General features: G+C 44.3%; 1 protein-coding gene across 1 annotated transcript in view; it reads right to left on the reverse strand.

Annotated features, from left to right (window-relative positions):
- The window catches only part of DNAJB11 (DnaJ heat shock protein family (Hsp40) member B11), a 593123-nt gene that overhangs the window by 344166 nt on the left and 234650 nt on the right, over window positions 1-14307 (reverse strand). Inside the window, exon 5 of the mRNA XM_033946900.1 lies at window positions 3512-3654. Coding sequence (XP_033802791.1) covers window positions 3512-3654 — 143 coding nt within the window. The remainder of the gene's footprint in view (window positions 1-3511; window positions 3655-14307) is intronic.

A 14307-nucleotide genomic window follows, 5' to 3' on the forward strand; every position in this document is an offset into this window, starting at 1 on the left:
GTCGAAGGTAGGAAATCAATATTATTCGAAAAAAGTATCCGTATTGAGAAAACTCTCAGGAGCTGCCGCACAGCGTCCCTATACCGTCGCCATCTTAGATCGTTCCCTAAATTACTTATCTTAAAGCAGTGCTTGTTCTTAAAATTGTCGATGCGGCCAGTGTTTCGCAGAGTTTTGTTCCAGAAGTATGCTCGTAATCCAAAGTACTCGTATAGCAAAGCACATTTCCCCATAGAAAACAATGGAAGTTTGGACGATTCGTTCCACATTCCCAAAACTTGTACCGGTAGTAAGTAGACGCAGAAGAGGGAGGGTTAAGTGACTTTGCCCAGAGTCACAAGGAGCTGCAGAGGAAATTAAACCCAATTCCTTAGCCAAGTCAAAAGGAGCCAGAAAAAATGAGAAGACTGACTACTGTACCTCCCTCATCACCTGGCTCACCTCCTTCACTTCCAGCTCATCCAGTGTCGGGAGCACCACCATCACCTGCGAAGTCCTACATCAAGATTCACCCACTAGCAGAACTTGGGGTCCACTATCTATGTGTTGCTGTGACAAGCAACATGCAATGTTCCTAGCTGTGTTAACACAAAAATAAATTTATCATTTGAGTCACTAACCTGCAGTAATAAGGTAGCTGGCTGCCAGCGTCTCCACCTCTAACAGCCACAGGTCCTCCGGCGGGGTCCTTTCTAATCAGCGGTCACCTTTTTAGCAACCCAATGCCCACCTGAGTTCGGGAAAGCGAGTCAAGCAGCCCCGAGCTCGGTTTTGGTTGCTGGTGCCCCGCCATTGGGCAGGAAGCGGTTGAATAGGCGCATGCGGAGGATGACAGGCATCTCTGCATGACCACCCTGGCGTTCTCAGACTCCGGCAATATTTGAGTCGGCGGTGGATGTGGTGCCGGTGTCTCCGCATATGTAGCCTTTGCCTTCTGTGCCCTGGTAGCGCGACTTCGGGCTGGAGTTGCTGCAGACAGAGAAAGGAAGAGTAGACAGCAACCCGCAGAGGCTCAAAGGCTCGTTTACTGAGGCAACACTCGGTTTGCAAGTCACAGTTTGCTGGAGTGTTTTGCTCATCTTGCAAAACACTCGCAAACCTCATTACTCGCAAACCGACGTTTGAATGTATAGTGCAAAATATAGACAGCAGATATAAATTCTCAAAACTGACACATTTTGATCACTAAATTGAAAATAAAATCATTAATTAGTTTCTGGTTGGACTTCCTTCTGACTGTGCATCCAATATTTTTTTTCTTTCTGCCTTCTGCATGCTTCCTCTCCTCCAGACCTCATTCCCTTCCTCAGCCAACATCTCTCTCTGTCTCTCCATGAGTCCAACTTTTCTTCCTCTCTCCTCCACCCCTATTGGCAACATGTCTCATTCTCTCTCCCTCCTCTGTTATGATCCTGCATCTCTCTGTTCTTCCTCAGGGTCTTTCCCCCTCTGTCTCTTCTGTCTGCACCTCCCATAGTACAGCATCTGCCTCCTGTCTTTCCCCTTCTGTCCAGGCCTCTCTCTCTCTTGCGTTTCTTCTGCTTTTGAAAAAAATGTCTGGATGTGAATGGGAGAACATCAGGGGAAGTTGAACCTCTAATTAAATATGGAATTGTAGCAATTTTCATTGCACTAAGAATATTTTGGAGAGATTATAGCACACTTATTTTCGTGTAATTTTGCACTTTATGTTAAACACAATTGCATATAAAGTTCTGGGGATGTTACACGCTTAAATAACCCCTTTGAGTTCACACAGCTATCAACTCAACAATCCAGGGTTCATCCCGACAATTGAGTAGTGCTAACTGAAGACCTTGCACACAATTGATTAATAATTTTTCATAAATTTAATTGCCTTATTAGGTTTAGCGTGCAGATCTCCCAATTTACCCAGCTGCATATGAAGAATTCTTCATCAACTTCATATTTAGATATTCTTCTTTATTGGGTTTTGGATTTCTTCTTCTTACAACATCCCCCCCATCCCCCCCCCCCCATGTTTAGCATTTGTTCTCTTTTCTTCCAGGTCTTTCTCTACCTCTTGCTCTCTCTCTCTCCTTCCTCCCTTCCTTGGTCCAGAATCTTTACACCTCTCTGCAGTCTCTTTCTCTTTCTTCCCTCTATACACCCCCAAGTCCTACATCTGCCCCCCTCTCTTCCTCCTCCCCTTTGTTTCAGGTTTCTCCCTCTCTCTATCTTCCTTTTGTTAACATTTCGAGTCCTCCCACCTTTGTTCCAGGTCTTTCTGTCTCTCTCACTCTCTTTGTCTTCCCCCTCCCCAGGGCCTGGCATCTCTCTCCCCTTGAATCAGGGTGTTTCCCCTAACTACCCCCTCTAGTCCAGCATCTGCCCTTTCTTCCCCCTCCCTTTCGGTTCAAGTCTGCTTTCCCACCCCTCCTTAAGGTCCTTTTCTGTCTCCCCCTGCCTGGTGTCCAGATCCAATACAGGGAGCTTGCTCAATTTGGGGGATCATCAGCACTCATTGGCACCTATGAACTGGCTCCTATGAAAATGGCACTCATGTTTGAGTTTTACTCTCAGTACCTTCAAAACGCGTAGACCTAACTAGACCCTGAAAACCATCTGGCTAAGAGTGCTCCGAGGACTGGGCTGAGAGCCACTATGTTCTGTTATAACATTTTCCAGGCACAGCCCAGGAGAATACCTATTACAATCCTAAAGAGACACGAGTCAAAAATAAAATACACAAAACCTGGAGTCACTGCATATTTCATCCCTTGCTGGCTCCCCAGTCAGGTCACTCACCTCACCATGAATCTCACCGCCATCCAACACCACCCGCCTTTCACAAGGAATTTGAAACCATGCATGCTGCAGAGCTCCATTCCTTCCCCTACCCTTCTTGAGTTGCTCTCAAAGTCTCGCTATCTCGTGAGAACAGCTCAAGAGCCATGGGCCACTTGAAAAAATGACAAACAAGGGGGAAACTACAGCTCCTATGATGACTCAAAGTTTGAGCAACTGCTTGTGTCCTGAAGCTGGCAGTAGTGAGTAAAGATGGCCGCCGGGGGGCAGTGGTCACCGGACTAGATGCAAAGCCTGGGGCTGCTCTGCTCTCCTGTGCTTTGTTTCCGAACTTCAGCCGCCTCCCCCCTCCCTCACCCGTCACCCCCAGCCTGAGCCATTAACCAGTGGGAGGGCGGCTGTCATGACGGAGCAGGACCTGGGCACTAAGCGGGTCAAGTCTAATGAGAAAAGACCTCCCTCCCCCCAGACTATCAACTTAACCCTGGTGTTCAAAACAATTGTGACTCGAATTTGTTTTGTATCAATAATAGCCACTAAGATGCATGATCACATAGTACACCATAATCGGGCATCTTATTAACAGCAATATTAGTGTTTGGTCGAGTATTATTACGCACATAACAATACTATTCCAGAGGAAACAGCCGGGCGGTCACCTAAATTAGCCAGGCGGAGCGCCCGGCTAAAATACGCTAGGGAGAACACTGGGTACTCTCATACCCTGAAGACCTGCACTCACTTCACATTTGGACATTCATCACACACCACCTCCTGTGTCATTTGGAAGCGCCCAGGTCCCAGCTGGGTAGTCCTCATCTCTTGACGGCAGTTACATTTGCGTTTGCCTGGTGCTTGACGTGCCACAGGCTTGTTTCTCACCACCTGAAAAAGAGCAACAGATCATCACTCACATCAACATACTATGACTTCTAACTCTTATGAAGCATGCAAGCTGTCTCTCATGACAGCAACTTTCTGTACTATCAGGAGTAATTTAAAGAAATATTTCTTTACAGAAAAGGCAGTGGATGTGTGGAACGGCTTCCCCATTGAGGTGATGGAAATTAAGAGTATATTTTAATTCAAGAAAGAATGGGACAAGCACATAGGATCTCTATGAAAGAAGAAGAAATACTAGATGGTACAGATGGGCAGAATAGACAGACCATATAATCTTTATCTGCTGTCATTTTCTGTTACTATCTGAGGAGACAGATCTACTGGTACTTACAAAAGCAACCAAACAAAAAAATATATTACAAAATTATAGAAATAGTTCTAACTTTATTAAGTAATTTTCTTTCCTTTAGTCCACCTGGCACTGTCCTGGGTTCCAAATGATTAAGTTGCCATCCAAGCTCACTCCAGCCTATCCAACCATCCTATTTAAAGGATGTCTACCATAAAGTCTGGCCAGTAACATCTTCATGTTCCAAATTAGTGAAGTTCCCATTGATGCCCTCCCCAGCCCAATCCTACACCAATCATCTGGGACACAGACCTTACAGGTCTGTCCAGTACCGGCTTTAGCTCTTTAATTTACATTCTTCATTTTCTAATTAGAGATCCTCTATGTTTATCTCTCGCTTTTTTGAATTCCATCACCGTTTCCCTCTCCACCACTTCCCTCGGGAGGGCATTCCAGGCATTTACCACCCTCTCTGTGAAAAAGAATTTCCTAACATTGCTCCTGAGTCTTCCTCCCCACAACCTCAAATTATGTCCTCTAGTTTTACCATTTTCTCTTCTCTGGAAATGATTTGGTTCTCTATTAATACCTTTCAAGTATTTTAACATCTGCATCATATCTCCCCTGTCCCTCCTCTCCTCCAGAGTACAGTACTCCCCCAGAATTCACCCGCGAATTTCGAAGAACCGCAAATACATTTGTTTGGCAGGGGAGACAAGAGAGGGCAGCTGGAGAGGAAGGAGAACAGCCGGAGCGCCGGTGAGTGAAGGAAATCACTCGCTGTATGCTCCGACCGCCTCTTCCTGTAATAAAGTCAGGCCTCACCAATCAGGAGCTACTTTGACTTTAGTACAGGAAGAGGCGGTCGGAACATACAGCAAGTGATTTCCTTCACTTACCGGCGCTCCGGCTGTTCTGCCTCTCCAGCTGCCCTCTCTTGTCTCCCCTGCCAAACAAATGTATTTGCGGTTCTTCAAAATTTGCGGGGGTTCCTAGAACGGAACCCCCGTGAATTCTGGGGGAGTACTGTACTCTGGAGGAGAGGAGGGACAGAGGAGATATGATGCAGATGTTAAAATACTTGAAAGGTATTAATAGAGAACCAAATCATTTCCAGAGAAGAGAAAATGGTAAAACTAGAGGACATCAGTGCTTATCAGCCTCTCACTTCCCAGCACATACAGTTCCCTCAGATTTCTACCCTTTAAATGCATCACTGTACTTCTTCGCATTGAATTTTAGCCATTAGACCATTCTTCTAACTTTTGCAGATCCTTTTTCATGTTTCCACTCTCTCCACTGTTACAAATCTTGGTATCATCCACAAAAAGGCTAACCTTACCTTCTAACCCTTCAGCAATGTCTCTCACAAACGTATTAAATAGAATCAGTCCTAGCACCGATCCCTGAGGCACTCCATTAGTCACCTTTCCCTCTTCCAAGTGAATTCCATTAACCATCACCCTCTGGTGTCTTTCCTTCAACTAGCTTTTAAACCAGTTCATGACTTTGGGCCCTAACTTCAGCCCATGGAGTTTAAGAACATAATATAAGCATTGTCTCTGCTGGGTCAGACCAGAGGTCCATCATGCCCAGCAGTCCACCCACGCAGCAGCCCATCAGGTCCAGGACCTGTATAGTATTTTTCTATCTATATCCTTCAGGAATTTATCTAATCCTTTCTTGAACCCCGATATCATGCTCTGTCCTATCACACCCTCTGGAAGCTCATTCCAGGTGTCCACCACCCTCTGGGTGAAGAAGAACTTCCTAGCGTTGGTTCTGAATCTGTCTCTTTTTAATTTTTCTGAGTGCCCTCTCGTTCTTGTAGTTTTCGAAAGTTTGAAGAATCTGTCCCTCTCCACTTTCTCTATGCCTTTCATGATCTTGTAAGTCTCTATCATGTCCCCTCTGTCTCCGCTTTTCCAGTGAAAAGAACCCCAGTTTCTCTAGTCTTTCAGCATATGAAAGGTTTTCCATACCTTTTATTAATTGCGTCGCTCTTTTCTGAACCCTCTCGAGTAACACCATATTCTTCTTAAGGTACGGCGACCAATATTGGACGAAGTACTCCAGATGCAGGCGCACCATCGCCCGATACAATGGCAGGATAACTTATTTCGTTCTGGCTGTAATACCTTTCTTGATAATACCTAGCATTCATTCTATTCGCCTTCTTTGAGGACGCTTCATTGTCTTGTCCACCTCAAGTCCTTTTCTAGGGTGCTCTCACCCATTTCCAGCCCTCCCATCGTATAGCTGTACTTCGGGTTTCTGTTTCCCATGTCAAAGGCTTTGCTGAAATCTAAGTAAATTACATCTAGAACACGTCCTTGATCCAATTCTCTGGTCACCCAGTCAAAAAATTAAATCAGATTCGTTTGGCACAATTTCCATGTTGCCTCGGATCTTTTTGCCTTGCTTAACTCTCTCCTCAAAACGCCCCCACTTCCGACCCCTCCTTCTCTCTCTTTCCCCAGATTATGGCTGATTACTTGCATGACAAGGTCCACAAGATCGCCCTTTAATTCACTACAAAGTCACACCCTTCTCCCCTACCCACCATTCACAGTCACATCCTTCTCTCTTACCCACCATCCACTCTTCTGAATTTCAATCTCACACCTCCCCTTCATCCTTCACCCAAACAGCTCAGGAAGCTTCTCCTGTCTGGTCCCGCCCTCTTGTCCCTCTGTCAAATAATAATAATAATAATAATTTTATTTTTGTATACTGCCATACCACATAGTTCTAGGCGGTTCACATACAGTAAAGAAATTATACAATCAGTAAGTAAAATACAATCGACTAAAAATCAGTAAATAGAATACAACTGACTAAAAATGGTTAAAAATCAAACTAAAATAAACAAACAATAAAAACAATGTACTATTTACCAGTCAGGATTCTAAAACATCAATTTACAAATTTATCAAACAAATCAGTTTTTAGCAGCTTCCTAAAGGCCATATATGAATGAGCCTGAGAAATGATGGTACATACAACAGAAAAATTTAAACAATACTCTAGCCTCAAAAGGCAGCCAGTGCAACTGTTGGTAAGATGGAATAACATGGTCATACTTTTTCAGACCTAAAATCAAACGGACCACTGTGTTCTGGATAAGTCTCATTCTTTTTTGAAGCTTTTTATGAGATCCCAAATATATTACATTGCAATAATCCAGAACAGATAAAATGGAAGATTGTACTAATAACCTAAATGATACACTGTCAAAAAATTTTATCATCATTCGAAGTTTCCACAAAATTGTGAAACATTTTTTGTCAAAAGATTTGTGTGATCATCCAAAGTTATGTGGCAATCTAATATAACACCTAAGATTTTAATAGAGGTAGAAATTAAGAAAGTTTGACCTTTCAGTTGTAGTATCTTTTCTTTTATATTATCAGAAGGACTAGCCAAAAAGATTTTTGATTTTTCTCGATTAAATTTGAGTTTGGCCCTCTTTGTCCATTGCTCAATATGAATTAGTAAAGAAGAAATTTGGTTTTTTTATCTTCCCTGAAAAAGATGTAAGTGGGAGCACTACAGTAATATCATCTGCATAGATGAAGAACTTAACTCTCAAACTATGCAGCAATCTTCCCAGTGGGGCTAAATGTTAAATAAAGTGGGCAATAGTGGAGACCCCTGTGGTACCCCCACAGGAATTACTCCAGAAAGAAGAATAGCTTTCCTCACTAAACACTTGATAACATCTATTTCTTAAGAAACTCTCAAACAAGTTCCAAACTTTACCTGAGATACCAAGTGAGTCTAAACAATTCAATAAAATCTTATGATCAACTAGATCAAAAACACTGCTTAGATTCAGCTGAAGGATTAATGCACTTGAGCCTAAACTAAATAATCCATGAAGATAGTCAATCAGAGAAGCTAGTACCGCCTCTGTACTATAACCAGAAAGGAACCCCGATTGACAATCATGAAGAATATCAAATTTCTCTATATGTTTTTCCAAAGCAGCATTAACCACCCCTTCCATAACTTTGGTATACAATGGAGTACTATCTTTTTTGCCTTCTATGTAATCACAGAGAAGAAACTACACACCTTCTGTCTTCAGCCAAGCCTACCGCATGCCCCTTAGACCCTATTCCCATCCCTCTACTCACATACTGTTATCCCTCCCATATGCCATATCCCATACTGTTATCCCTCCCATATGCCATATTCTGAATGTATCTCTTTCCACTGCAACTGTCCCTGCTGCCTTCAAACATGCAGTGGTTAAGCCGCTTCTCAAAAACCCTTGCTGGATCCCTCCTGCCCGTCCAACTATCGCTGTGTCTCTCTTCTTCCGTTCGTATCCAAGATACTCGAGCGTGCTATTCTCAGTCGCTGCCTGGACTTCCTTTCAACTCGACAGATTCTCGATCCTCTACATTGGCAAAAGGTTTCACCAATATATTAAAATAGAAAGGAAAATACAGCCCCAAGGATAATGTAACTAAACACAGGAAAAGTGGGGAAGGGACACAGTGGGGAAGGGATTTAGAACAATCCATTTATTAAGAGTATGTATAAAAACCTCAAACATATAAAATGACACAAGCCTAAAAAAAAAAAAAAGTCCTTAATCCTTTTCAGCTAGACCTCCAACACTCCACAGAGACGGCCCTCAATGAGGTCTGCAGTAACTTGTTCATGGCCAGATCTAAGGGCCTTTACTCTATCCTTATCCTTCTTGACCTGTCTGCTGCCTTTGATACTGTAAATTACAGCTTACTCCTTGATACAATGTCCTCGTTTGGATTCAGTGAATCTGTCCTCTCCTGGTTTGCCTCCTACTTTTCCAAACGCACCTTTAGTGTATATGTTGGTGGGTCCTCTTCTACTGCTACCCTGCTAGCGGTTGGTGTACCCCAGGGTTCTGTCTTAGGACCTCTTCTCTCTCTACACTTCAGTGCCCTGATCTCCTCCCATGGCTTCCAGTAAGCACAGTTACTTACCGTAACAGGTGTTATCTAGGGACAGCAGGCAGATATTCTCACATATGGGTGACATCAACCACGGAGCCCTGATGCGGACAGCTTCACAAGCAGACTTGCTTGAAGAACTTTTAGAAAGTTAGCGACTGCTGCACCGCGCATGCGCGAGTGCCTTCCTGCCCGACATAGGGTGCACGTCTCCTCAGTTCAGATATCTAGCTAAGAAGCCAACCAGGGGAGGTGGGTGGGTTGTGAGAATATCTGCCTGCTGTCCCTAGATAATACCTGTTACGGTAAGTAACTGTGCTTTATCCAAGGACAAGCAGGCAGCATATTCTCACATAGGGTGACCCCCAAGCTAACCAGAATGGGATGGTGGGAGAGTTGGCAATTCAGGAGAATAAATTTTGCAATACTGCCTGGCCAAAGTAGCCATCCCATCTAGAAAAGAATCCAGACAATAACGAGAGGTGAGTGTATGAACCGAGGACCAAGTGGAAGCTTTGCAGATTTCCTCAATAGGAGAAATCTAAGGAGAGCTACAGATGCCGCCATGTCTCTAACTTTATGGGCTTTGACTCGACTCTCTAGATGCAGTCCAGCCTGAGCATAGCAGAAAGAGATGCAAGCAGCCAATCAATTGGAGATTATTCTCTTGGAAACTGGATGTCCCAACTTGTTTGGATCAAAGGAGACAAAAAGTTGAGGAGAAGATCTGTGTGGCTTAGTCCTTTGTAAGTAGAAAGCCATAGCACGCTTGCAGTCCAAAGTATGAAGAGCTGTTTCTCAAGGATGAGAATGAGGCTTTTGAAAAAACACTGGAAGTACAATGGATTGATTAAGATGAAATTCTGAGACAACTTTTGGTAAGAATTTAGGATGAGTACGGAGGACCACCTTGTCATGATGGAATACTGTTAAAGTTGGGTCCGCTACTAAAGCTTGTAGCTCACTGACTCTGCGAGCAGACATGATAGCAATGACAAAGACCACTTTCCAAGTGAGATATTTAAGATGAGTCGAAGATATTGGTTCAAATGGAGACTTCATCAATTTAGCAAGAACAACGTTGAGATCCCAAATCACTGGAGGCGGTTTGAGAGGTGGTTTGACATTGAAAAGTCCCTTCATAAATCTGGAAACTATAGGATGAGCAGATAGTGATTTCTCTTCTAGTGGCTGAAGAAAAGCCGCAATTGCACTAAGATGGACTCTAATGGATGTTGATTTGAGGCCTGATTGAGATAAATGAAACAGGTAATCCAGAACTGAAGACAAGGAGGTAGACTGAGGCTCCTTGTGATGAAGAGTGCACCAAGCAGAAAACCTAGTCCATTTCTGGTTGTAACATTGCCTAGTGGAAGGCTTCCTGGAAGCCTCTAAAATGTGCTTGACAGATTGAGAGAACTGTAGATTGGTAGTTATGTTGAAAGGTACCAAGCTGTCAGGTGTAGAGAAGAGAACCCTGCCTCTGTGTAAGAGGAGACGGAAAAACTGGTAGAAGTAGTGGCTCCCTGCTGCTGAGTTGAAGTAGAAGGGAGAACAAAGATTGTTTGGGCCACCAAGGAGCTATGAGAATCTTGGTGGCATGTTTGATGAGTGTCTTGAGAATTAGAGGGAATGGAGGAAACGCATATAGGAATTTGCTCACCCATTCCAGAAGAAAAGCATTTGCCTCGAGGCAGTGAGGAGAATAGATCCTAGAGCAAAACTGAGGCAGTTTGTTGTTGTGGGGAGACGCAAAGAGATCTACTTGAGGAGTCCCCCACTGAGAAAAAATGTGATGGAGACGCGACGAATTGAGTGTCCATTTGTGAGGCTGTAGAAGATGACTCAACTTGGCTGCCAGAAAGTTTTTCTCTCCTTGAATGTAAGCCGCTTTCAGAAAGATGTTGTGAAGAATTGCCCAATGCCAAACCTTCTGAGCTTCCTCGCAAAGAGGGAGGGATCCTGTTCCTCCCTGCTTGTTGACATAATACATGGCTACTTGATTGTACGAATGAGGACTACTTGATCGTGAAGATGTTGAAAAGCTTTGAGAGCATTGAAAAGCACTCTGAGTTCCAACAGATTTATGTGGCTCCGACGATCTGTGCTGGACCAATGCCCTAGAGTACGGAGACCATCGAGATGAGCCCCCAAGCGTAGGTCGAGGAATCTGTCGTGAGGACCTTCTGATGAGGGGGTGTTTGGAACAGTAAACCTCTGGATAGATTGGAAGAGAGCATCCACCAGTGAGAGACTGTTTGAACAAAGGAGCCAGAGTAATGTGCTGAGACAGAGGATCGGAAGCCTGTGCCTACTGAGATGCCAGGTTCCACTGAGGAATTTTGAGGTGAAGTCTGGCAAAAGAAGTCATGTGAACTGTAGAGGCCATGTGACTGAGAACCATCATGTGTCTCGCTGAGAGCGAAGTAAGGGGCAACACTTTGTGGCAAAGTTGTATGAGAGTATCTTAACGCTGTTTAGGAAGGAATGCTCTGAGTTTCAGTGTCCAGTACAGCTCCAATGAACTGTAAGTTTTGAGAGGGTTGCAGTTGGGACTTTGGAGGAACCAAATAGTCCGTTGGATCGCTACAATAACCCCCTGAGATGTTGAATCTTTGATGAGCCAGTCGTCCCCATATGGGAAAACCTGGAGATCATGGCTGCGCAGAGCTGCTGCCACCACTACTAGGCACTTGGTGAAAACTCTGGGAGATGATGCCAGGCCGAAAAGCAGCACTCTGTACTGAAAATGATGATTTCCCACCTGAAATCTGAGGAACAAGCGGGAGGCTGGATAAATGGGAATGTGAGTGTAAGCCACTTTGAGATCCAGAGAGCATAACCAATTGTTGTGATCCAGAAGGGGATACTAGAGACAGCATCTGAAATTTTTCTCTGACAAGAAATTTGTTGAGAGCTCTGAGATCCAATATAGGTTGCAGATGCCCCGTCTTTTTCGGAATAAGGAAGTAACGGGAGTAAATCCTCGTGCTTTGCTGTTCCAGAGGAACTTCCTCGATGGCACGGAGACGAAGCAGAGCTTGAGCTTCTTGAAGAAACAGGGAGATCTGGTGGAACCTGAAGGAAGTGAAGAGAGTAGCCCTCCCTGATTATTGTGAGGACCCAGAGGTCAGACCTCTTATGGGAAGAGAAGACAGAGGCAGAACTATTGATGTTATGCTCTGTTTTAGATGGTCAAAAAGGTTGAGTAGACTTGGGTGCAGCAGGAGTCTGAGGCTTACGCTGCCTCTGTTGTTGTTTCTTAGGAAGTGGCCTTGAATAAGGTGCTGCCTTATGAGGATAACACCTCTGAAAAGATGGAGGAGGTCTGTAACTCTCAGCAGTAGAAGGCTTCGGCCGAACTATAGAGGCAAATGATTTCTCATGCTCAGACAAGCGTTTTGTAGCTGCCTCAACTGAGTCATCAAACAGCTCATTCCCTTGACATGGGATGTTGGCCAGTCGATTTTGTAGATTTGGATCCATATCTTTGGTGCGGAGCCAGGCTAGACGGTGCATCACCACCGAGAACACAGTGACCCTGGAGGACATCTCAAAAGATCATATGTAGCCTGAACCATATGCATACGAAGTTGACCTAGACTGGAATACAAATGCTAGAACTCTGATAGGCGATGTTCAGGAAGATATTTGAAAAAAGTAGGCATAGCATTGACCCAGTGCTTGAGATATGATGTAAAGACAAAATTGTAGTTTAAAATTCTATTTGTCATCATAGAATTTTGATACAGCCAATGGCCAAACTTGTCCATGGTCCTTCCCTCTTGGCCAGGTGGGACTGTGGCATAGACCTTGGCCAGATTGGTTCTTTTTAAAGACTCCACGAGAAGAGATTGATGGGATAGTTGAGACTTCTCAAATCCCTTACAGTGGACCATCTTATATCGAGATTCCAGTTTTGCTGGCACAGCAGGAATGGAATATGGTGTATCAAGATTCCTTTTAAAAGTTTGAGAAAGAATGCCATTCATGGGTAATTTTAAGGAATCCCTAGGAGGATTAGGCATACCCAGTTCTTCTAAATACTCCTTTGACATAGACACTTTGTAAAAGACACAGGATCAGAAGAGGGGTGGACCTGTTGAGGTAAAGGTGAACGAGAGCTCCTCTCTGGAATATTGATACCACAGATCTGAATCCATAGGCAAAGAAGCAGAGGAAAGACCACTTGTGGAATGAGCCAGAGAAGAAGAACATTTTCGTTTAGAACCAGCTGGTGAAGAAAACCTCGCAGGAGAAGAAATCGACTTGACGAGAATGCTGTGGTTTCCTCGACAAGGAAAACGAGGTCTGTCATAAGAACATAAGAAATGCCTCCGCTGGGTCAGACCTGAGGTCCGTCGCGCCCAGCAGTCCGCTCACGCGGCGGCCCATCAGGTCCAGGACCTGTGCAGTAATCTTTTATCTATACCCCTCTATCCCCTTTTCCAGCAAGAAATTGTCCAATCCTTTCTTAAACCCCAGTACCGTTCGCTGCCCTATAACGTCCTCTGGAAGCGCATTCCAGATGTCCACCAAACGTTGGGTAAAGAAGAACTTCCTAGCATTCGTTTTGAATCTGTCCCCTTTCAACTTTTCCGAATGCCCTCTTGTTTATTTATGTTCTGAAAGTTTGAAGAATCTGTCCCTCTCTACTCTCTCTATGCCCTTCATGATCTTGTAAGTCTCTATCATATCCCCTCTAAGTCTTCTCTTCTCCAGGGAAAAGAGACCCAGTTTCTCCAATCTCTCAGCGTATGAAAGGCTTTCCATCCCCTTAATCAGTCGTGTCGCTCTCCTCTGAACTCTCTCGAGTAACACCATATCCTTCTTAAGGTATGGTGACCAATACTGGACGCAGTACTCAAGATGCGGACGCACCATTGTCCGGTACAGCGGCAGGATAACTTCTTTCGTTCTTGTTGTAATACCCTTCTTGATTATCCCCAGCATTCTATTCGCTCTCTTAGTGGCCGCTGTGCACTGTGCCGTCGGCTTCATTGTCATGTCCACCATTACCCCCAAGTCCCTTTCTTGGGTACTCTCATTCAATAACATCCCTCCCATCGTATAGCTGTGCCTCGGGTTTCTGATTCCCACATGCAATACTTTACACTTCTCAACATTGAACTTCATCTGCCATCTCTCTGCCGATTCCCCCAATTTGTCCAAGTCCCTTTGCAATTTTTCACAGTCCTCCTTTGTCCGAGCTCCACTAAATAGTTTGATGTCGTCCGCAAATTTTATTATCTCACTCTTTGTTCCTGTTTCTAGATCATTTATGAATATATTAAATAGCAGTGGCCCGAGCACTGAGCCCTGTGGAACACCACTCGTGACCTTCCTCCAGTCTGAGTAGTGTCCCTTCACCCCTACCCTCTGTTTCCTACCCGCTAACCAGTT

Source organism: Geotrypetes seraphini, chromosome 5, assembly GCF_902459505.1.
Source record: "Geotrypetes seraphini chromosome 5, aGeoSer1.1, whole genome shotgun sequence".
Taxonomy (NCBI): Eukaryota; Metazoa; Chordata; class Amphibia; order Gymnophiona; family Dermophiidae; genus Geotrypetes; species Geotrypetes seraphini.